Source organism: Lithobates pipiens, unplaced genomic scaffold, assembly GCF_037356315.1.
Source record: "Lithobates pipiens isolate NorthernLeopardFrog02 unplaced genomic scaffold, aLitPip1_a1.2 Scaffold_8, whole genome shotgun sequence".
In the NCBI taxonomy this organism is placed as follows: Eukaryota; Metazoa; Chordata; class Amphibia; order Anura; family Ranidae; genus Lithobates; species Lithobates pipiens.
The window spans coordinates 658,577,764-658,601,060 of record NW_027507903.1 but is presented as its reverse complement, the minus strand read 5'-3'; the positions used below and the strand labels follow the sequence as shown (position 1 = coordinate 658,601,060).

General features: G+C 42.9%; 1 protein-coding gene across 1 annotated transcript; it reads left to right on the top strand.

Moving 5' to 3' along the window:
- Nucleotides 1–534: 534 nt before the first annotated feature.
- LOC143961789 (E3 ubiquitin-protein ligase TRIM39-like) lies at nucleotides 535–4,335 on the top strand. The gene has a single exon (XM_077471124.1). It carries the CDS (start codon nucleotides 604–606, stop codon nucleotides 2,176–2,178), a length of 1,575 nt encoding a protein of 524 aa, XP_077327250.1. The 5' UTR covers nucleotides 535–603; the 3' UTR covers nucleotides 2,179–4,335.
- Nucleotides 4,336–23,297: the final 18,962 nt, after the last annotated feature.

Genomic DNA, 23,297 nt, shown 5'->3' with positions numbered 1-23,297 from the left:
AATACACACTTATTGGGATTTGTTTTACCAAAAACATGTAGCAGAATACATATTAGACTAAATTGATGAAGAAATTCGATTTTTAAAATGTTTTTATTGGATATGTTTTATAACAAAAAGTAAAAAAAAAAAATGCGCTAAAAATGCAGTGATGATCAAATACCACCAGAAGAAGCTTTGTGGGAAAATTGCTATATATTGAATTTATGTACAGTGTTTCATGACGACCCAATTGTCAGTTAAAGTAACGCATTGTCGTAATGCAAAAAATGGCCTGGCCATGAAGGGGGGTAAATCTTCAGATGGTTATATAACCAATTTCCTTTTCATCACGATGTAGTCATCTCCACTTTTCATGTCATTGCACTTAGTGCTCCGCATGTCTTCTCCACATCCGTCTTTCCCTCTTTCTCTCTTCTAATGTTGGGAGGTATAATTCTCATTACTACTGCAAAACGAATCTCCTCCCTTCTGTACTCTGATCTCCGTGTCCTATAATATTCATCCAGCCTCACTCTGTGTAGGAGGACGTCACCCCTCCCCCATCCACATTCCTCTCCGGTGTCAGAGACTTTCAGTTTAGTTTCTCTTCTGCTGTCAGCGATGGCGTCTGGTGATCTGAGAGCTGAGTTGGAATGTTCCGTCTGTCTGAACATTTATACGGATCCTGTAACCCTGAGATGTGGTCACAACTTCTGCCGGGTCTGTATTGATGGTGTGCTGGATACACAGGAGGGGTCTGGAGGATATTCCTGTCCTGAATGTAGAGAGAAGTTTCCGGATCGGCCTGCACTGCAGAAGAACATAACACTACGTAACATAGCAGAGACTTTCCTGTCTCCTCATCAAGATCAAGAGGAGTCCGGGGTCTTCTGTACTCACTGTGTGGACTCTCCTGTACCTGCTGTTAGATCCTGTCTGCACTGTGAGGGTTCTCTGTGTGATAAACACCTGAGAGTCCACAAAAAGTCCTCAGAACACGTCTTATGTGACCCCACCTTGTCCATGGAGAGCAGGAAATGCCCCGTCCATAAGCAAGTTTTAAAGTATTTCTGCACTGAGGATGAGACCTGTATCTGTATTTCTTGTTGTATGATTGGAGGCCATAAAGGACATGAGATGGAGACACTGGATGAGGCTTCTGAGAAGAAGAAGGAGACACTGAGGAATGTTCTGCAGAAACTTCTGACAAAGAGAGAGGAGACGGAGGAAAGAGTCCAGAGTCTGCAGGAACACCGGAGGAAAGTAGAAGAAGAAGCTGCTGGTGACACCGAGAGAGTCACTGCCCTGTTTAGAGATCTCAGGAGACGTCTGGAAGACCTGGAGAAGAGAGTCCTGAGGGACATCTCCGGGAGGGCAGAGCGGATCTCCATCTCCATCCGGGATCTGGAAATAAAGAAGGAGGAGCTGTCCAGGAAGTTGCGTCACATTGAGGAGCTGTGTAACGTGACGGATCCACTGACTGTCTTACAGGAATCAGACACAGGTGACTTGTGTGATACTGAGGATGGAGATAATGAGGACAGAGAGAGACATGAGGAGCTCCTCCATGATGGAGGGGGCCTGGATGTGGCGGGGGTCTTACACACAGGTTTATCTGATATAATAAGAGGGGTAAATGTATACTTCCCTATACAGGGGGCTGCAGACATATTACTGGATAGAAACACAGCTAATAATATTCTACAGATATCAGATGACAGGAAAACTGTATCCGAGTCAGATATATACCAGAATTACCCAGAAACACCAGAGAGATTCCAGTTTTATTCTCATCAGGTGTTGAGCAGTCGGAGTTTCTCCTCAGGGAGACATTACTGGGAAGTGGATGTCGGGGGGTCAGAGAACTGGAGAGTCGGAATGTGTTACCCCAGTATAGACAGGAGAGGGAAGGAGTCAGGGATTGGAGATAATAAGAAGTCCTGGGGATTGGACAGGACTGGTAATAAGTATTATGTGACACATGACAGTAAAGTGATCTTCTTACCCACCAATTCCTCCAGTAACAGAGTCAGGATATATCTGGATTATGAGGCCGGGCGGATCTCCTTTTATGATCTGTGTGACCCGATCCGACACCTCCACACCTTCACCACCACCTTCACTGAGTCCCTCCATGCTGGGATAGGTGTATGGAGAGGTTTTATAAAGATATGTGGGGGGAGGCGGGAGATGTGAGAACTCCGCCCACAGTCTGGTGATGTCAGATGAAGGAGGGAAATTCATTTAATATTCATCCAATAGTATATAGCAGTGGGCGGGGCTTCCTGCAAGTTTTTATACTATAAATAATTGTGAGATTTCTTACTAATCGCTGTGATTGGGTAGAATATCTAAAAATAACATATCTATCTATCTATCTATCTATCTATCTATCTATCTATCTATCTATCTATCTATCTATCTATCTATCTATCTCTCTCTCTCTCTCTCCCATAACAATCTGACATAATACTTTCTGTGTTTTGTCACAGTATTTAACATCAGCCATCGCCTCCCCCTGCCCCTCCCCCTCCCCTATCTGCCCCTCCCCCACATGTGGTCCCTCTGTATGGGGGAGGGGCAGCCATGATCAGACATAGAGGGGGTGGGGTCACTGTGATGGGATAGGATGGGGTCACCTCTCCTCTCTGCCCCTCCCCCTCCATACAATCTATTCTACAAAGAGATGGAAATAAATGGAACAATCTGAGAGGAAATCTATGAAGACGTCATCTAGAGATTTATTACTGGAAGAAAAAAATGTGATCAGAGAGCCCAGACTGTTTTTAAGCAGAGTGGGTCAGGATTAGATCCCCTGTCAGGTTTTTTTCTTCTATCCGGGGCTCCATTACAGAGATTTCCCCTCAATTCCTGTCCCGGTGACAACATTTATCTAGACAGAAAATGAGGGGATCTCTCCAACATGAACACAGACTGAAATAAGAATGATATGTTTAGTATAATAAGGAAGGGGAAGGATTAGAGCCCCTGTCAGATGTTTATATGTCGGTGTCCCTGTACAGATTTCTCTCCCTCCTTGTATTGGTGTCACCAGGACAGGAAGTGAGAGGAAATCTCTGTAAGGCTGGGATCACATTGCTGTGCAGATCACATGTCATGTCTGTGTGATGTGAATTCAGCCGTACAAACTGTGTGACTGAAATCACATTCACACCAGAATGGTGCCGGACCCTTTTTTTGGTCCTCACTGGAATCGGATCACATTGGGTGTCACATCTATACAATCCGATTCCTGCACCATTTCAGCGTTTGCACTGCGATCTGCGAAGCGATCTGGGGGTGTCATTAACTTTCCATTGACCCCCCGCAGCGGTTCTCAGATGTCAGTGTGACCGTCCGGTGATTGAGGTGTGATGAGGGAACCCGCACAGGAATCGCACTGGTTCCCGCATCCCACAAGTCTCATCCCAGCCTAAGGCTCCATTCACACCTATGCAGGGTGCTTTTCAGCCTTTCTGATGTGCTTTCCACAGGATTTTTATACCGTGATTTGCACTTTGTGTTTTTTATGCATTTTTTTGAGGGGGATTTGTTGCTGGGCAGATTTAACCACTTGGTGCCCACACTATAGCTGAAAGATGGCTACAGCGCTGTCCTCAAATACCGGGAGGGCGTCCATGTACATCCTCCCGTTCTCACACTGCCCACCCCCCCTTGGGATTCAGCTGATCACAGATCGGGTAAAGGGCCAATCACAGCGAGCCCTTTACCATGTGATCAGATGTCAGCCAATGACAGCTGATCACGGAAGAAAACGGGAGTCGGTCAACAGCTTTTTTTCTCGCGCGCTGTCAGTTTTCAGAAAAGAAGAAAGCCGTTACCCATATTTCTTAGGCACCCTTTATGTGTCACGGTACTTTAGGGGTCCAAGTTCTACCCCCTTTTATAGCCCCCCATCAATCCATGTCAGAGCCCTGAGTCCTCACCCATGTAAGATATTGATTATTTTATTGTGTGAAGAAATAGAAATGAATAATAGATCTACAAATAGAAAGAGATGAAAATCGATGGGAAAATCTCAGAGGAAATATATGAAGAAATGATCCCGAGATTTACTAATGAAAGAAATAATGGAATTTATCACTAATATAATGATATCACTATAATATAATAATAATATAATAATGAATACTAGAACTGGAATGTGTCCCCAATATAATGTGTCCCCATAGAATGGATCACCAATAAAATTCTATGGGATCTCTTTTATAATGGATCCTAATATAATGTATCATGTGATGGTGTATTATAATCACTAGATGTGTCCTGGTGATGGGGGAGGAATTAGGAAATGAAATGTTATTGTGAAATAAAGATTCTTTATGATATCAATAGTATTATTATTATTATTATTATTATTATTATTATTATTTTTATTATTATACGGGGTTTATACAATTTACAGTTTACAAAGAGCTTTACAACATGAAGGCAGACATTACAATTACAGTGTAATACAGGAGGAATCAGAGAGCCTTGCTTCTTAGAGCTTACAATCTAGATGTCAGGGACAAGAAATACAAAAGTAAATAACTATGGGGGATGGGCTGATGGAGAAAATAAATATGCAGTTGTTAGGCGGGGCAGGATAGGCCTCTCTGAAGAGATGAGCACTCAGGGATCATCTGAAAGTGGACAGAGTAGGGGATAGTCGGTGTGACGGAACCGATCCCACACTCCGATTGAGTGCTTCCGTCAGTATACCGCTTCCTAAGTCTGAATATAGATATCAGATATTCCAACCGCTCACAAGCACAAAACAAGACGACACTTGCTTAGCTGCTCAACATGGACTGATTTATTAGAACCAAAATGACAAGTATTTATAATACAGTAGAAAACTAAAACCTAACCTAATTAGCATGAGCTAATTATCTAATCTCACAGTCAGACAGATTGGACTAGCGAGTTCCAGAGGATGGGAGAGGCTCGGGAGAAGTCCTGGAGGTGAGCATGGGGTGAGGTGATTTATTTTGAATCTGATTTACTGGGTGAGTGGAAGCCAGTGAGGGATTGGCAGAGAGGGGTGGCAGACATTGAGCATCTGGTAAGGTGGATGAGCCTGGCAGCAGCATTCATGATGGACTGAAGGGGGATGACCTGTGTAAAGTTAAGCCAATGAGAAGAGAGATGCAGTAGTCAAGATGAGAGATGAGCAGGGAGTGGATTAGAAGCTTTGTGGTGTCATTGGGTAAAAAGGGGCGTATCTTGGAGATGTTGCGGGGGTTGAGGCGGCAAGCTTTGGACAGTGGTTGGATCTGAGGCCTAAAGGAGAGTTCAGAGTCCAGGATAACACCTCGGACTCTGACATGCGGGGACGGGTTGATAGTTGAGCCTTTGATTTTGACTGAGAAGTCGGAAGAGGTACATGGGGAGGGAGAATTATGAGCTTGGTTTTGGATAAATTGAGTTTGAGGAAGTGGTGTGACATCAAGACTGATATGACTGTCAGTAAGATGGTGATACGTGAGGAGACTGATGGAGCGAGCTGGGGGGTGGTGGGGTGGAGAGAGATTTGGGTGTCATCAGCATAGAAATTTAATTGAAAGCCACAGGAGGCAATCAGCTGACCAAGGGAGGAGATGTAGATCGAGAGTAGGGGAGGTCCAAGGACAGAACCTTGGGAAACCCCCACGGAGAAATAAAGACGAGAGATGAAAATAAAATTGTAAGTAGCACTAAAGGCGTGATGGGATAGGTAGGATGAGAACCAGCAAAGAGTACAATCACGGGGACCAAAGGAGTAGAGTTTTTTTGAGGAGGATGCTCCACTGTGTCAAAGGCAGCAGAGAGGTCCAGGAGGAGTAGTACAGAATAGTGTTAACTGGGTTTAGCCATTTGTAGATCATTTGTGAGTTTAAGGAGAGCAGATTCCATGGAGTGTTGAGAGTGAAATCCAGACTGAAGGGGGATCAAGAAGTTTGTTCTCAGTGAGATGGTCGCTCAGTCAGTTGTTGACCAGACATTCAAGGAGTTTGGAGGAAAAGTGGAGTAAGGAGATAGGGCGTAGGTTGTAAAGAGTGGTGGGGTCCAGTGAGGGCTTTTTAAGGAATGGTGGTGACTAGTGCATGCTTCAGAGAGTTGGGGAAGATGCCAGAAGAGAGGGAGAGATTGAAGATGTGAGTTAGAGGGTGTAGAATAGAGCCTTGCAAAGGAACAGGGTCCAGGGGGCAGGTGATTAGGTGGGTGTTAGAAAAAGTTTAGTAAACTTTGTCTATAGTATCAGCGGGTTTGAATGAGGGAAGTAATGATTGTACCTGTATCTACAATGGAGATCTCCTCACAAACTGTATCAGTCTTATTTTTCTTAAGTGATTGGCGATCTCCTGGGCAGTGAGTGAGTTAGTGGGTGGAAGAAGAAGAGAGTTGAAGGTAGAGAAGAGTTGATGGGAGTGGGGTAATAAGTTAATAACGAGAGAGAGATTAAAATAGGTCTGCTTGGCAGTGTGGAGGCAAGAATTGTATTTTTGGAGGGCAGATTTATATCGGTTGAAGTCTTAGTGAGTCTTACACCACAGGCAATCAAGAGTGTGGCTAAGTTTTTTGAGTCTTTTAATGTCATCTGTTTGCAAGGTTATAGGGGTCAGGCCAGATTCTGTGTGTAGTGAGGGGGAAAGCTTGTCTACGGAGTCTTACAGTGAGCTGTTTTAGACAGAAGTGACTAGGTTGGGATAGGACAGAGGTGAGATTGTGTCATAGAAGTGGTCAGCAGCAGAGAAGAGAAGGGTTAAGGTGGGTTAGGTGACAAATGTTTCTACAGGTAATTGTTAGGTGGTTGGGGGGAGAGGAGGTGGAAGACAGGGAGAGAGAAAAACTAATAAGGTGGTGATCAGACAGAGGGAAAGGATTGTTGGAGAGGTTGCACAGGGTGCATAGGTAGGAGAAAACAAGGACAAGCGTGTTGTCATTGGAGTGAGTAGGTCAAAAGAAGAGGCTAGACTGAGAAGTTTGGAAGTAGCAGGAGTGTTATGATGCGTACACACGACAGTATTTTCCAGCAAACTAGGTCCGACGGTCTTCCCGACTGACTTTCAGCGGACTTTTGATGGACTTTCCGAATGAACGGACTTGAACACACACAATCACATCAAGTCTGACGGAATCGAACATGATGATGGTCCGGTGGAGCTCCAGCGGAAAAATATGAAACATGTTCTATTTCTAAACAGCATTTGAAAAATGAGATGAATCCAGCGTGTTCCTCCTATATACCAGTATCATATATCGGCGGTGGTCACTCTATTCCTTTCCGTGAGGAGGGTCCCTAATGCCGGTATAGGCACTCGGTATGAGCAATCAGAGAGAAAGAGAGCCTACTAGATGTAGTATTTTGAAACCAATTGCTGAATTTATTTAGCATAAAAATGACTCACATTTGATTAAAATCAACAGCGCAGTGTACAAACGAGCATCGCGCTCGTGTCAGACGTCACTTCTGGTGTCTGTATGCCTCTCTCCTACGCGTTACGTCACTGTCACGTGACTTCAACGGGATGGGCTATGGTCGGCGGAAGTGTGCTTAAGTAGGCAAGCATCTATGCTCGATTGCTGATCACCCATTTTATTGGCAGAAAAAATGTAAGTGGCCATGTTCCCATGGATTTCATTATAGGATAAATAAAAAAATAAACAAAAAGGACAACAAACAGAAAAACAAGCATACTTTTATTTCAGTGTCAATTGCAGACACTGGGAACCACCCGCAGCATTCTTGTTGTAAATAAACAAGAACTATATTAAAAAATAAATATATATGTGTCGCTGCCGATATCCGGTGTCAGCAAAGGATGTAAGTTTACAAAAATAAAAAAAAATATATAATAATGCCAGATGGGACAGTGATAACCATAGCATCACTATCGAGCTAAAAGAACATATGTAATATTAATAGATCAGCCTTTATAAATAAACAATCTCCACAGAACATCCCTATTTATTGTAATCTCTTTGTGGAGCTACTGCTTAAAAAACGGAGGGGAGGACATGGGGGAAAAAAACAAAAAAACAAAACAAAGGGGTATGATAATTAATCCTAGGCTATTTAGGGAGATTCAGGCAGAATACAAACAGGTGTATACCGATAGCGAAACAATAATTCAATAATAAAATATATTGCAAAAAATGATCAAAAAAATAAAAACTTAAAAAAGGTGCTACTTAAAAAGAGAAAATATATGTGTATATAAAAGTAAAAATAAAATAAAAATTAGGACAAAACATCAGATAAAAATCTAAAATATCCCGATATCTGAACATGGGGTTAACCGAAAACAGACTCCGGACATTACGTCTGATCGACCCATATAAGAACATATGCAACCAACATCAAAGTACAATATAAAGTGCGTTAATATTTCCATCAATCTAATAAAATATTCTGACAAATCATTAATAAAACAGTTAAGATCAAATTCTATATTAAGTCCCCTCGGGGAAAATGTGTCCAAAATAAAAATCCATTTAGATTTAATTTGGCTGAGGGTCCTAACTATATGACTCCCCCCCCAATGTTTTTTATATGGTACAATCCCCCAGAATTTCAGGTGTGAAGGGTCCTTTTCCATGATGTGTGGCAATATTCTTAGACACGCTGTGTTTGTCATACCCTTTCATGATATTTTGCATGTGTTCTTTAACTCTCACCCTTAGAGGTCTTTTAGTGCGGCCTACGTATTGCAGGCCACAACTACATTCAAGTACATAAACTGCACCCTCAGTGTTGCAACAAACAAAGTCACTGACTTCGTAGCTGTTTCCAGTGCTAGTAGAGGTAAAATTGAAAGCTTTTTGTACTGGATTTTTTGTTCTGGTGCATGCAAAGCATCGTTTACACGGGTAAAAACCTTTTCCGGTGAAAAAGGTGTACCCGTTAGTTGGAAGGTCTGGGATACTTTTAACTATTATATCTCTAAGTGTAGAGGCCCGTTTGTAAATGAATTTTGGTATGGGTGGAAGGACATTTTTCAAATGTATATCATTCAGCAAGATGTACCAGTGTTTTTTAATAATTCTCTCCACACTTTTATATTGGCAGTTATACTCCAGGATAAAAGATGTATTGTTATATTCCACTTCATTCTTCTTTTTATCCTGGATTAATTCTCGTCGGTCCATTTTCTCCACTTCCTGGATCCTCTCTTTAATTTGGCTGCCATCATACCCCTTTCCAATAAACCTCTGGCCTATTTTGTTGGCTTGACTTAGAAAATCTTCTCGCTTGCTGCAATTCCTTCGGAGTCGCATCAGCCGTCCCTTAGGGATATTGCATAGCCAGTTATAGTGATGGCAGCTCGTTATAGGAAGATGGCTATTTCTGTCAACGTTCTTAAAGGGCCTTTTAGTGCTAAGTTTATCGTTGTCCTGTGCAATCGTTAAATTGAGAAAAGTTACTTGACTCTGGCTTACTTCCCATGCAAGATTAATATTTCTATCATTTTTGTTCAGATTCTCTAAAAATTCCATTAAGCGATTTTCCTCTCCTTTCCATAGTATAATGATATCCTCAATATACCATTTGTATACTACCAACTCTGTGGGTGTATTAGTGAAGACAACTTCTTCTTCCCACTTGGCCATGAACAGGCCAGCCACACTGGGTGCAAATTTAGCGCCCATTACTACCCCTGTCTTTTGATGGTAGTAATCTCGATTAAACCAGAAATAGTTATTTTTTTATACAAAAATCTAAGCATTTAACCAGGTACTTTCTTTGTGGACAGGATGATTTTGCATATTTTCTCAGACCCCATTTTGTAACTTCACACGCTTGATGGTGGAAAATGATGGTATATAGTGAAGATACTTCTGCGGTGGCTAAGATCCATGGTCCTCCATCTCTCGGGAGTTCTTCTATGATTTGTAAAATCTGTTTGGTGTCACTCAGATATGCCTTAGTACATTTCACTGCAGGTTGTAAAAAATTATCGATATATGCATCCATCCTGGAAGTCAGCAAGTCGATTCCATTTACAATTGGTCTCGGAGGCGAATTCACTTTATCCTTGTGCAGTTTAGGTAGATAATAAATTATGGGGGTGCGACGTGCTTCTGGGATTAAAAATTGAGCTTCTTTTTTATTTAAAATATTATTTTTAAGACCTAAATGTGCTACGAATTCCAGTTCTTTCCTTGATTTAAACATTGGATTCTTTGGTAGCTTAGTATAGGTGTTTGTATAACTCAGTAATTTTGCCATATTTTTATTATAATGTTGCTTTGATAGAATCACAATCCCCCCTCCTTTGTCGGCAGGGTGGATCACGATATCTTTTGTTTTATGGAGTTTCCTAATGCCACATTTCATAAACTTCGGTTCTTCTTGTTTTTTTTAATGTGCAATGATTTGAGATCTTTAGTTTTAAAAACATCCACATATTTATTATTGTTGATCTGAAGGTTAAAGACAGACTTATTTCTTAATGTACTGTGTACTATTTCCTGGTGTGTTGTCGGTACTCGTGTTTTCATTGGGTTGCTTGATATGTACTTTTTATGTTCAGACTTTTGACATACTTCTGGATGCCTATATACGTCTGAAATGTATCCAGATTTTTTATGGGGGCATATTTTAGACCTTTATCTAGTACACCATTATCTTCTTGTGTCAAAGGTGCACCACTAAGGTTAAAAACGCCTTCTCCCTTTACTCTCTTTTTCTCTTGTTCTCTCTTGCCTGCTCTTCTTCCTCTTTTCTTCCTGGACTTCTTCTCATTCCTCTTGGTTCGTCCGTCGGTCTCGGTGAATAATGTTCTGTACTTCTTCCTAAAAAAGCCTTGTTCTCTTGAGGATCAGGATAATAAGTTCGAAAGTATCTATAATTTCTGTCATCTTCTGGGTAGTCTCTTAACGGGGCATAATAATTATAGGTAGGTATTGGGTATTGTTCATGTGGACGGTGCTGTATCCGAGGTGGACCCCAATTATTTCTATCTCTATAGTTATTCTCTTAGTATGGTGTCTGATTTCTCGTTTGGAGTCCCTGTGTGGCATAATTGGGTCCCTTATGTTGTTCATAAGGTGGTCTATTCCAATTTTTACCGTATGTCTATTTCTTATTGTTGTTCTTCCAGTATGGTTTCTTCCATCCGTTTCTTGGTGTTTGATTATGTTGTGGTGGTCTCCTATCTGACTGATGTGGTGTTGATTGTTTGGGATGGCCGTATCCTTCATTTGGTCTCATTCATATTGGGTATTCCCTCCTATTTCCCATAGCTTGTTCATTGGGTGGGGGAAGTTTATATGCCACATTGCGGTCGGGAGCTGCATTCGGCTGTGGGTGTATGGCCTCTGCTCTATTTGTTTTTTCAGGTGTAGAGTACGTAGAGATAGGGTCTAAGTGTCCTAGCTAACCTGATCATTTTTAAAATCGTTAGTATCTCTAACATATTTATTACTTTTTCTACTTTGTACTTCTTTATCTTTTTTTATCTAATCTTTATTACATTGTGCAGTGAGTGCTCTAAACTCAGCTGACTCTTTGTGTATCTCAACCTCCTCTTTGATCTCTCCTATGTTGTGCTCTATCATTTTTATTTTCCTATGTTTTCTCTTGAGAAGGAATTGGAAAAGCTCCAATCCCTTCTCATTAAAGAACCTAAACCATTCATCAATCGATTCCTGGTCAACCAGGCCATCATTGGGTGAAATTTCCCATCTAAGGCATCTGGGGACCAAGTTATCTTTTATATATTGTTCAAAAGTTGTCGTATCCCATCAGACTTTCTATATCTCCATTATTTGTATACGAGTTTGTAGTATTGAAAACCTTATCGAAATTGATCTTTATTTTTTCCATAAAGGAAAACACTTCCATAGTGGCAGCGGGGGTGAGTAGGTTTGTAGTCAAGAATATGTATATATGTATGTATGTATGTATATATATATATATATATATATATATATATATATATATATATATTTATTTATATATATAAAAAATACTCCCGCACTACTATGGGATAGTAAGGTATAAATACAGGGTGCTGCAGACACCGTATGAGTCAAACAATTCTCAAAATAAAATCAGTGAAAAAAAGGTGGTGTTCCGCTCCTAATATACTGAAGATAATTAATCTTGGGACAGTAAATTACTATATGTAAGCAAATAAATAAATATATATCTATCACCGTATCTCCTAAATGGAGATCAAAATATCAAATAAATATGTAAAAAAAAAGCATATACTAAATGAAAATTCATGAGCAATAAGTGTATAAAGTGCTGACGTGCTAAACATACAAATTCTCATGCAACTGTGAATACACACAAACAATCTCCAAGCAAAAGGTGACTATAGTGATTAATAAATAACTTGATCAATAAAACAAATTGTTTTTTTAAAAAAAACAGAAATCATAATAAAAAACAAAGTAACAATATAACTATCCTAAGTAAGTGTATGGAAATGAATCTGGGTCCAAATTGCAAAGGGCAAATAAGTGAAAGTTCTTATGGAAACAACAGGTGGAAGCTTCCTCTACCTGTGAAGTGAAAACCATTTCAGGTGACTACATCTTGAAGCTCATCAACAGAATGCCAAGAGTGTGCGGAGCAGTAATCAAAGCAAAAGGTGGCTACTTTGAAGAACCTAGAAAATAAGACATATTTTCAGTTGTTTCACACTTTTTTGTTCAGTATATCATTCCACGTGTGTGAATTCATAGTTTTGAGGCCTTCAGTGTGAATCTACAATTTCCATAGTCATGAAAATAAAGAAAACTCTTTGAAAGAGAAGGTGTGTCCAAACTTTTGGTCTGTACTGTATATATCACCATATCTCCACTATGGAGATCAAAATATCAAATACATATGTAAAAAAACATATACTAAATGAAAATTCATGAGCAATAAGTGCATAAAGTGCTGACGTGCTAAACATACAAACATACAAATTCTCATGCAACTGTGAATACACACAAACAATCTCAGAGCAAAAGGTGACTATCATGATTAATAAATATCTTAATCAATAAAACAAATTGTTTAAAAAAAAAAACAGAAATCCTAAGAAAAAATAAAGTAAAAATATAACTATCCCAAGTAAGTGTATGGACACGAATCCGGGTCTAAAGTGCAAATAAGTGAAAGTTCTTATGGGAACAACAGGTGGAAGCTTCCTAGGTAAACCACATCTGGTGATATTGTGAAGAGTGATCCTTCGGTGTCAACAACACCCGTGGCATATACTGGGCAATTACGTTACTGCTGTAAGGTAAACAGCATTTGAAAAATGTTATTGTTATCACTGTCCCACCTGGTTATTATATATTTTTTTATTTTTGTAAACTTACATCCTTTGCTGACACCGGATATCGGCAGCGACACATATATATTTATTCTGTAATAGAGGTTTTTTTTTGTGTGATTAAAAAGTTTTATACTGTATGACACTATGGAAGAAAATGTTTTCTTTGTTGCATGAGAGCATCTATGGGAACAGCCGTGGCATCTATGGGAACAGCCGAGGCATCTATGGGAACAGCCGTGGCATCTACGTGAACAGCCGAGGCATCTATGGGAACAGCCGAGGCATCTATAGGAACAGCCGTGGCATCTATGGGAACAGCCGAGGCATCTATAGGAACAGCCGTGGCATCTATGGGAACAGCCGAGGCATCTATGGGAACAGCCGAGGCATCTATGGGAACAGCCGAGGCATCTATGGGAACAGCCGAGGCATCTATAAGAACAGCCGTGGCATCTATGTGAACAGCCTAGGCATCTATGAGAACAGCCGTGGCATCTATGGGAACAGCTGAGGCATCTATGGGAACAGCCGTGGCATCTGTGGGAAAAGCCGAGGCATCTATGGGAACAGCCGTGGCATCTATGGGAACAGCCGAGGCATCTATGGGAACAGCCAAGGCATCTATGGGAACAGCCGTGGCATCTATGTGAACAGCCGAGGCATCTATGAGAACAGCCGTGGCATCTATGGGAACAGCCGAGGCATTTATAGGAACAGCCGAGGCATCTATGGGAACAGCCGTGGCATCTATGTGAACAGCCGAGGCATCTATGGGAACTGCCGTGGCATCTATGTGAACAGCCGAGGCATCTATGAGAACAGCCGTGGCATCTATGGGAACAGCCGAGGCATCTATAGGAACAGCCGAGGCACCTATGGGAACAGCCGAGGCATCTATGGGAACAGCCGAGGCATCTATGGGAACAGCCGTGGCATCTATGTGAACAGCCGAGGCATCTATGAGAACAGCCGTGGCATCTATGGGAACAGCCGAGGCATCTATAGGAACAGCCGAGGCATCTATGGGAACAGCCGTGGCATCTATGTGAACAGCCGAGGCATCTATGGGAACTGCCGTGGCATCTATGTGAACAGCCGAGGCATCTATGTGAACAGCCGAGGCATCTAAGGGAACAGCCGAGGCATCTATGGGAACAGCCGTGGCATCTATGAGAACAGCCGAGGCATCTATGGCAGGGGTGCTCAACCTGTGGCTCTCCAACTGTTGCGGAACTACAAGTCCCATGAGGCATAGCAAGACTCCGACAGCCACAAGCATGACAGCCAGAGGCAGAGGCATGATGGGACTTGTAGTTTTGCAGCAGCTGGAGAGCCACAGGTTGAGCACCCCTGATCTATGAGAACAGCCGTAGCATCTATGGGAAAAGCCGTGGCATCTATGTGAACAGCCGAGGCATCTATAGGAACAGCCGTGGCATCTATGGGAACAGCCGTGGCATCTATGGGAATAGCCGTGGCACCAGCTCTGTATTCTGAATTGGAAATTTGGATATCCCATTTAAACCCTGTAAAGGGGAAAAGCGTATCCAGCCAAACACAAAAGTGTGAGGCATATACAGCGGGTGAGTGTAACCACATAAGCGGAGAGGAGTCACATCTAGAGCGGTGTGGTGGAGGAGTGGAGATGTAACCTGCTTTTTATTCAAGAGACACTGCTTAACGTTTTTTCACTATTTCATTATTTGGATTATGATGTGAAGATTCCATGTATGGACTATGATTTCACTGGGTCACATTATATTATGTTCTCAGGAAGTTTCTCAGTGGTGATGGTAACAATTGTTTTTAGGAAGTGGACATTGTCTGATAGAACTTGAAACAATTCATTTGATTCTCGTTCTCTGTTTATTTATTTTCAGCGTTGAACAATATTCAGTCACAGGGTGATTTGTTTTTATAGATTGTATGTATCTGCCATCACTATTCATCTGGTGACATGCACTATATAATAATTTGTGTTCATTGATTTTGATGAAAGTTATATATTTTATTTTATTTTATATATTTTTATTCTATTTCTGTATGCACAGGGCAGGGTTCGCACAGTGAAGTAACGTTTAGAAATTCATCTTCACTGGAGTGGATCCATAGTATTTAATATTTTTTTTCTTAATTCACTGGTGTGGATTTATATTATATTCAGCGCTGCTTATTCTATGGTTTAGATTAGGATTATTGTACACATTTTGTTTTTATAAAGTGGCAGCTTGGCTTAAAGGTTTTTGCTCAGCGCAGTGCTGATACACAGTAGATAGGGAAAGAGAGTATCTTTGCTTTACATATTCTGTAATATAGTTCTTGTTTATTTACAACAAGAATGCTGCGGGTGGTTCCCGGTGTCTGCAATAGACACTGAAATAAAAGTATGCTCGTTTTTCTGATCGTTGTCCTTTTTGTTTTATTTTTTTATTTATGCTATAATGAAATCCATGAGAACATGGGCGCTTACATTATTTCTGCCACAGTCTACAATAAAATGGCCGATCGGCAATCGAGCATAGATGCTCGCCTACTTAAGCACACTTCCCCCGCCCATAGCCTATCCCCGTTGAAGTCACGTGACAGTGACGTAACGCGTAGGAGGGAGGCATATGGACACCGGAAGTGACGTCTGACACGAGCGCGATGCTCGTTTGTACACTGCGCTGTTGATTTTAATCAAATGTGAGTCATTTTTAGGCTAAATAAATTCAGCAATTGGTTTCAAAATACTACACCTAGTAGGTTCTCTTTCTCTCTGATTGCTCATACTGTGTGCCTATACCGGCCTTAGGGACCCTCCTCCCGGAAAGGAATAGAGTGATCACCGCTGATATATGATACTGGTATATAGGAGGAACGCGCTGGATTCATCTCCTTTCATTTTTCAAATGCTGTTTACCTTACAGCAGTAAGGTAATTGCCCAGTATATGCCACGGGTGTTATTGACACCGAAGGATCACTCTTCACAATATCACCAGATGTGGTTTACCTAGGAAGCTTCCACCTGTTGTTCCCATAAGAACTTATTTGCACTTTGGACCCAGATTCATGTCCATACTCTTACTTAGGATAGTTATATTGTTACTTTGTTTTTTATTATGATTTCTGTTTTTTGTTTTTTTTTAACTATTTGTTTTATTGATCAAGTTATTTATTAATCACTATAGTCACCTTTTGCTCGGAGATAGTTTGTGTGTATTCACAGTTGTGTGAGAATTTGTATGTTTGTATGTTTAGCACGTCAGCACTTTATACATTTAATGCTCATGAATTTTCATTTAGTATATGTTTTTTTTTTTACATATTTATTTGATATTTTGATCCCCATATAGGAGATACGGTGATAGATATATATTTATTTATTTGCTTACATATAGTAATTTACTGTCACAAGATTAATTATCTTCAGTATATTAGGAGAGCAACACCACCTTTTTTTATTCACTGATTTTATTTTGAGAATTGTTTGACTCATACGGTGTCTGCAGCACCCTGTATTTATACCTTACTATCCCATAGCAGTGCGGGAGGATTTTATATATATAAAGATCCGATGAAGCCCACACACGATCGAATTGTCCAGCGGATTTGTTCCGTTGGTCCTTTGCTGTAGAAAAGACCGGTCGTGTGTACACGCCATTAGTATTAACAGGGATTTTGAAGTCACCGAGAGTGATTGTGGGAGTTTCAGAAGAGGGAAAGTAGAATAGTCATGCCAAAAAGTCATCAAGGATGATGAATGGTGATACATTGTATTAGTGAATGGGAGGCGATGGTGTCTGTGATGATAGATCAGTGTGGTGGGGGGGGGGCAATCAGTGAAGAGGAGGTGCAGATGTATGTAAATGATAGATCAGTGTGTGTGTGTGGAGGGGGGTTGGGGTATTAGTGAATGGGAGGTGTAGTTGTGTGTGATGATAGATCAGTGTGTGTGTGGAGGGGGGGTTGGGGTATTAGTGAATGGGAGGTGTCGTTGTGTGTGATGATAGATCAGTGTGTGTGTGTGGAGGGGGGTTGGAGTATTAGTGAATGGGAGGTGTAGTTGTGTGTGATGATAGATCAGTGTGTGTGTGGAGGGGGGTTGGGGTATTAGTAAATAGGAGGTGCAGATGTATGTAAATGATAGATCAGTGTGTGTCTGTGGAGGGGGGGTTGGGGTATTAGTGAATGGGGGGTGTAGTTGTGTGTGATGATAGATCAGTGTGTGTGTGTGGAGGGGGGGTTGGGGTATTAGTGAATGGGAGGTGTAGTTGTGTGTGATGATAGATCAGTGTGTGTGTGTGGAGGGGGGGTTTGGGTATTAGTGAATGGGAGGTGTAGTTGTCTGTGATGATAGATCAGTGTGTGTGTGTGGAGGGGGGGTTGGGGTATTAGTGAATGGGAGGTGTAGTTGTCTGTGATGATAGATCAATGTGTGTGTGGAGGGGGGGTTGGGGTATTAGTGAATGGGAGGTGTAGTTGTGTGTGATGATAGATCAGTGTGTGTGTGTGTGGAGGGGGGGTTGGGGTATTAGTGAATGGGAGGTGTAGTTGTGTGTGATGATAGATCAATGTGTGTGTGTGGAGGGGGGGGGTTGGGGTATTAGTGAATGGGAGGTGTAGTTGTGTGTGATGATAGATTAGTGTGTGTGTGGAGGGGGGGTTGGGGTATTAGTGAATAGGAGGTGCAGATGTATGTAAATGATAGATCAGTGTGTGTCTGTGGAGGGGGGGTTGGGGTATTAGTGAATGGGAGGTGTAGTTGTGTGTGATGATAGATCAGTGTGTGTGTGGAGGGGGGGTTGGGGTATTAGTGAATGGGAGGTGTAGTTGTGTGTGATGATAGATCAGTGTGTGTGTGTGGAGGGGGGGGTTGGGGTATTAGTGAATGGGAGGTGTAGTTGTGTGTGATGATAGATCAGTGTGTGTGTGTGGAGGAGGGGTTGGGGTATTAGTGAATGGGAGGTGTAGTTGTGTGTGATGATAGATCAGTGTGTGTGTGGAGGGGGGGTTGGGGTATTAGTGAATGGGAGGTGTAGTTGTGTGTGATGATAGATCAGTGTGTGTGTGGAGGGGGGGGTTGGGGTATTAGTGAATGGAAGGTGTAGTTGTGTGTGATGATAGATCAGTGTGTGTCTGTGGAGGGGGGGTTGGGGTATTAGTGAATGGGAGGTGTAGTTGTGTGTGATGATAGATCAGTGTGTGTGTGTGGAGGGGGGTTGGGGTATTAGTGAATGGGAGGGGTAGTTGTGTGTGATGATAGATCAGTGTGTGTGTGGAGGGGGGTTGGGGTATTAGTGAATGGGAGGTGTAGTTGTGTGTGATGATAGATCAGTGTGTGTGTGGAGGGGGGGTTGGGGTATTAGTGAATGGAAGGTGTAGTTGTGTGTGATGATAGATCAGTGTGTGTGTGTGTGTGGAGGGGGGGTTGGGGTATTAGTAAATGGGAGGTGTAGTTGTGTGTAATGATAGATCAGTGTGTGTGTGTGGAGGGGGGGTTGGGGTATTAGTGAATGGGAGGTGTAGTTGTGTGTGATGATAGATCAGTGTGTGTGTGTGGAGGGGGGGTTGGGGTATTAGTGAATGGGAGGTGTAGTTGTGTGTGATGATAGATCAGTGTGTGTGGAGGGGGGGTTGGGGTATTAGTGAATGGGAGGTGTAGTTGTGTGTGATGATAGATCAGTGTGTGTGTGGAGGGGGGGTTGGGGTATTAGTGAATGGGAGGTGTAGTTGTGTGTGATGATAGATCAGTGTGTGTGTGTGGAGGGGGGGTTGGGGTATTAGTGAATGGGAGGTGTAGTTGTGTGTGATGATAGATCAATGTGTGTGTGGAGGGGGGTTGGGGTATTAGTGAATGGGAGGTGTAGTTGTGTGTGATGATAGATCAGTGTGTGTGTGTGTGTGGAGGGGGGGATTGGGGTATTAGTGAATGGGAGGTGTAGTTGTGTGTGATGATGATAGATCAGTGTTGGGGGGTATCACAGACGGGTAATGAAGGCACAGGGACAAGGGAGGTCAGATGATTCAAGGGGTATCACCGTCCATTTTTAATTCCTAGAAATTGTCCAGCATGCTGGCCAATTATCACAAGAAACCAAAGTTCTCCATCCTGGACCAGGCATGTACTGACGATCGGGACTATCGGGACTTTCCCGGCGGGCCGATGGCTCAGTGGGCCGGTTTCAGTGGCCCCCTATTGCATCTACGGTGCGGTGAATTCCCCCCGGAGGTCCGCAGAAATTTACTCGTCAATCGCCGACAGCTGGCGCCTGACGGGTAGACCGAGATGCAGAGTAGCGCAGGAAGCGTCTGTGATAGGTTCTCTCTCATGTCACGCAGCGCTGGTCTCCAGTGGCCCCTCCTCTCTTCTCGTCCATCCCCATTTGCTTGTGACATCATCTGGGATGGACGAGAAGAGAGGAGGGGCCACCGGGGAGCAGCACTGTGTGACATGAGAGAGAAACCCTAAGAAAACAACAAGTAAACACTGTGCCCCATGTTCCCTGAATGTGCCCCATGTGTTGTAATGTGCCTTGAATGTGCCCTGAATGTGCCCTTATGTGTCCTGATGTGCCCCATGTGCCCTGCTGTGCCCCATGTACCCTGAATGTGCTCTGAATGTGCCCCATGTACCCTGATGTCCCCCATGTGCCCTGATGTGCCCCATGTACCCTGATGTGCCTTGAATGTGCTCTGATGTGCCTTGAATGTGCCTTGAATGTGCCCTGTTGTGCCCCATGTACCCTGATGTGCCCCATGTACCCTGATGTGCCCCAATGTGCTCTGATGTACCCCATATACCCTGATGTGCCCCATGTACCCTGATGTGCCCCATGTACCCTGATGTGCCCCATGTACCCTGATGTGCCCCAATGTGCTCTGATGTACCCCATATACCCTGATGTGCCCCATATACCCTGATGTGCCCCATATACCCTGATGTGCCCCATGTACCTTGATGTGCCGTATGTACCCTGTGTCCCATGTGCTTTGATGTGCCTCATGTACCTTGATGTGCTGTACCCTGATGTGCTGTATCCTTATGTGCCATGTCCTGTACCTTGATGTGCTATGTGCCCTGTCCTGATGTGCTGGGCTCTGTACCCTGATGTGCTGGGCTCTGTACCCTGATGTGCTGGGCCCTGATGTGCTGGGCTCTGTACCCTGATGTGCTGGGCCCTGATGTTCTGGGCTCTGTATCCTGATGTGCTGTGCCCTGGGCCAGTCTGGATAAAGTCCAGGGCCACATTTTTGTCCCAGTCCAGCCCTGTCCCGGACACAACTGAACTGAAATGACACCCTAATATCCAAGCTGTTACCACTCACGGCTTACAGGTGTGTGGGGCACCTTGCTCCTGACACCTCTGGTCAGTACACTCGGCTCCCCAGCAGACTGGTTCACATCTTATCATAACTCCCAACTGTCCCGGATTATGAGGGACTGTCCCTGATTTGGAGCAATGTCCCTCTGTCCCTCATTCCTCCTCCCTTGTCCCTCATTTCGGTCTGATCTATATAGATGTATATAAAATGCACTACTTATCTATCAAAAAGTGTTTCCCAGCGATAAACCTTTCATCTGATTCCTAAATTGCTGAATTTGTAAATTCCAAAAGCCGATATAAAGGGATAGTAGTGGTAAAAAAAGCACTTGTGGGTTTAACCAAATTTTAGTTTTTTTGTATAATTCTCCTTTAAGGGGGCGTGGCAAGGGGCGTGTCCTATACTTTTGCTGATAGGTGTCCCTCATTCCCATCTCAAAAAGTTGGGAGGTGTGTGTTATCACAGACCACACCCACCGCTCTCCCCAGCAGTTACAGGTTAGACATGCCGGGCAATGTGATTGGAGAGAGAACTCACACTCACTGGGGGGATTTACTAAGAGGAAGGCACCGCACCACTTCATACATTAATTGTCATTCATTGAACGTGCGAACCGATGAACATTGACACGCAAAACCATAATAAATATGTAAACGGCAACTGTCGCTACGGTAACAGCCGTTTTCTCATTGATAATAGCGCACGCCCAATCCGATTGGTTCATTTCATCTCATTTGATGTGTCTTGTTAGGTAATTAGTGTTCTCTGTGAATTAACCCTTTTGATGCTGATCTCATTCCTATCACTTCTAATATATCCTTGAAATGTGTTTTTTTTTTTTTTTTACACAAATCTTTCCATACATTACAAAACAGAGAAGAGTTTCTAAATCCAATAAATTTATATTTTCAGATCTTGATCATTAAAGGTGACCATACACTGCAATCAGTTAGATCTTATATAAATTAGATTTAGTGGAGGAGACTGATTGATTTCCTATCATTTGAATTAATAGTTGAAGTTCGTCTTTCTATTACCTAAATATCGAGTTGTACAGAGATTGGCCAATCAGATTGCATAGTGCATGACCATCTTAAGTGCCAAACTTGGAACGTAGATGTGCCATGACCCACTTGTGTTTTCCAAACCATATTTCTCGGGCATTATACAAGGAACATGAGAGACCACCTTTTTCCAAGACATGCCAGAGTGATCAGGAATCTTCAAACTACGGCTCTCCGGCTGTTGTGGAACTACATATCCCATGAGGCATTGTAATACTCTGACATTCACAGACATGACTGGGCATGATGGGAATTGTAGTTCCTGAACAATCGGAGGGCCGTAGTTTGAAGCCCCCTGTGCTAGACCATTATTATGTCTCCAGAATTGGGAGTGTGGCATCTACCCAACTTCTCTCTGCTGGTGGACACAACAACCTACATCTATATATATATCTATATATACAGACACACTGAAGCAGGAAGCAATATACATTGGCCCGGTAGTGAATCTGTACACAGGAAGTAGGTGTGTGTTTTGAGGCCAAATCATTTAGACATAAACACAAGACCCCCACAAACACCACTCCATGTACAAAGAAATCAAAATGGTTTTAATTTGCAAATAAGAATCATCTCTTCCTCAGAGAACAGAGAGCGGGGCATGGTGGGGGAAGAAATTGGCAGCAGTACAAGCAACTTCCTGTAGGGGGCGTGATGTCATTCCTGTGTGCTGACCACCGCTTCCGGGAACAAGATATGCACCTCCACGCCCACAAGATATACAACCCTCCACACACACACCCCACAAGATATACATACCTCCACACACACACCTCACAAGATATACATACCTCCGCACACACACCTCACAAGATATACATACCTCCACACACACCCCACAAGATATACATACCTCCACACACACACCCCACAAGATATACATACCTCCGCACACACACCCCACAAGATATACATACCTCCGCACACACACCCCACAAGATATACATACCTCCACACACACACCCCACAAGATATGCATACCTCCACACACACCCCACAAGATATACATACCTCCACACACACACCCCACAAGATATACATACCTCCGCACACACACCCCACAAGATATACATACCTCCGCACACACACCCCACAAGATATACATACCTCCACACACACACCCCACAAGATATGCATACCTCCACACACACCCCACAAGATATACATACCTCCGCACACACACCCCACAAGATATACATACCTCCACACACATCCCACAAGATATACATACCTCCACACACACCCCACAAGATATACATACCTCCACACACACCCCACAAGATATACATACCTCCGCACACACACCCCACAAGATATACATACCTCCACACACATCCCACAAGATATGCATACCTCCACACACACACCTCACAAGATATACATACCTCCTCACACACCCCACAAGATATACATACCTCCGCACACACACCCCACAAGATATACATACCTCCCCACACACACCCCACAAGATATACATACCTCCGCACACACATCTCACAAGATATACATACCTCCGCACACACACCCCACAAGATATACATACCTCCACACACACACCCCACAAGATATACATACCTCCGCACACACACCTCACAAGATATACATACCTCCACACACACCCCACAAGATATACATACCTCCGCACACACACCCCACAAGATATACATACCTCCGCAC

What these genes read in the sequence shown, in the direction of transcription:
- LOC143961789 (XM_077471124.1), top strand. Translation starts at nt 604, where the DNA reads ATGGCGTCTGGTGATCTGAGAGCTGAGTTGGAATGTTCCGTCTGTCTG.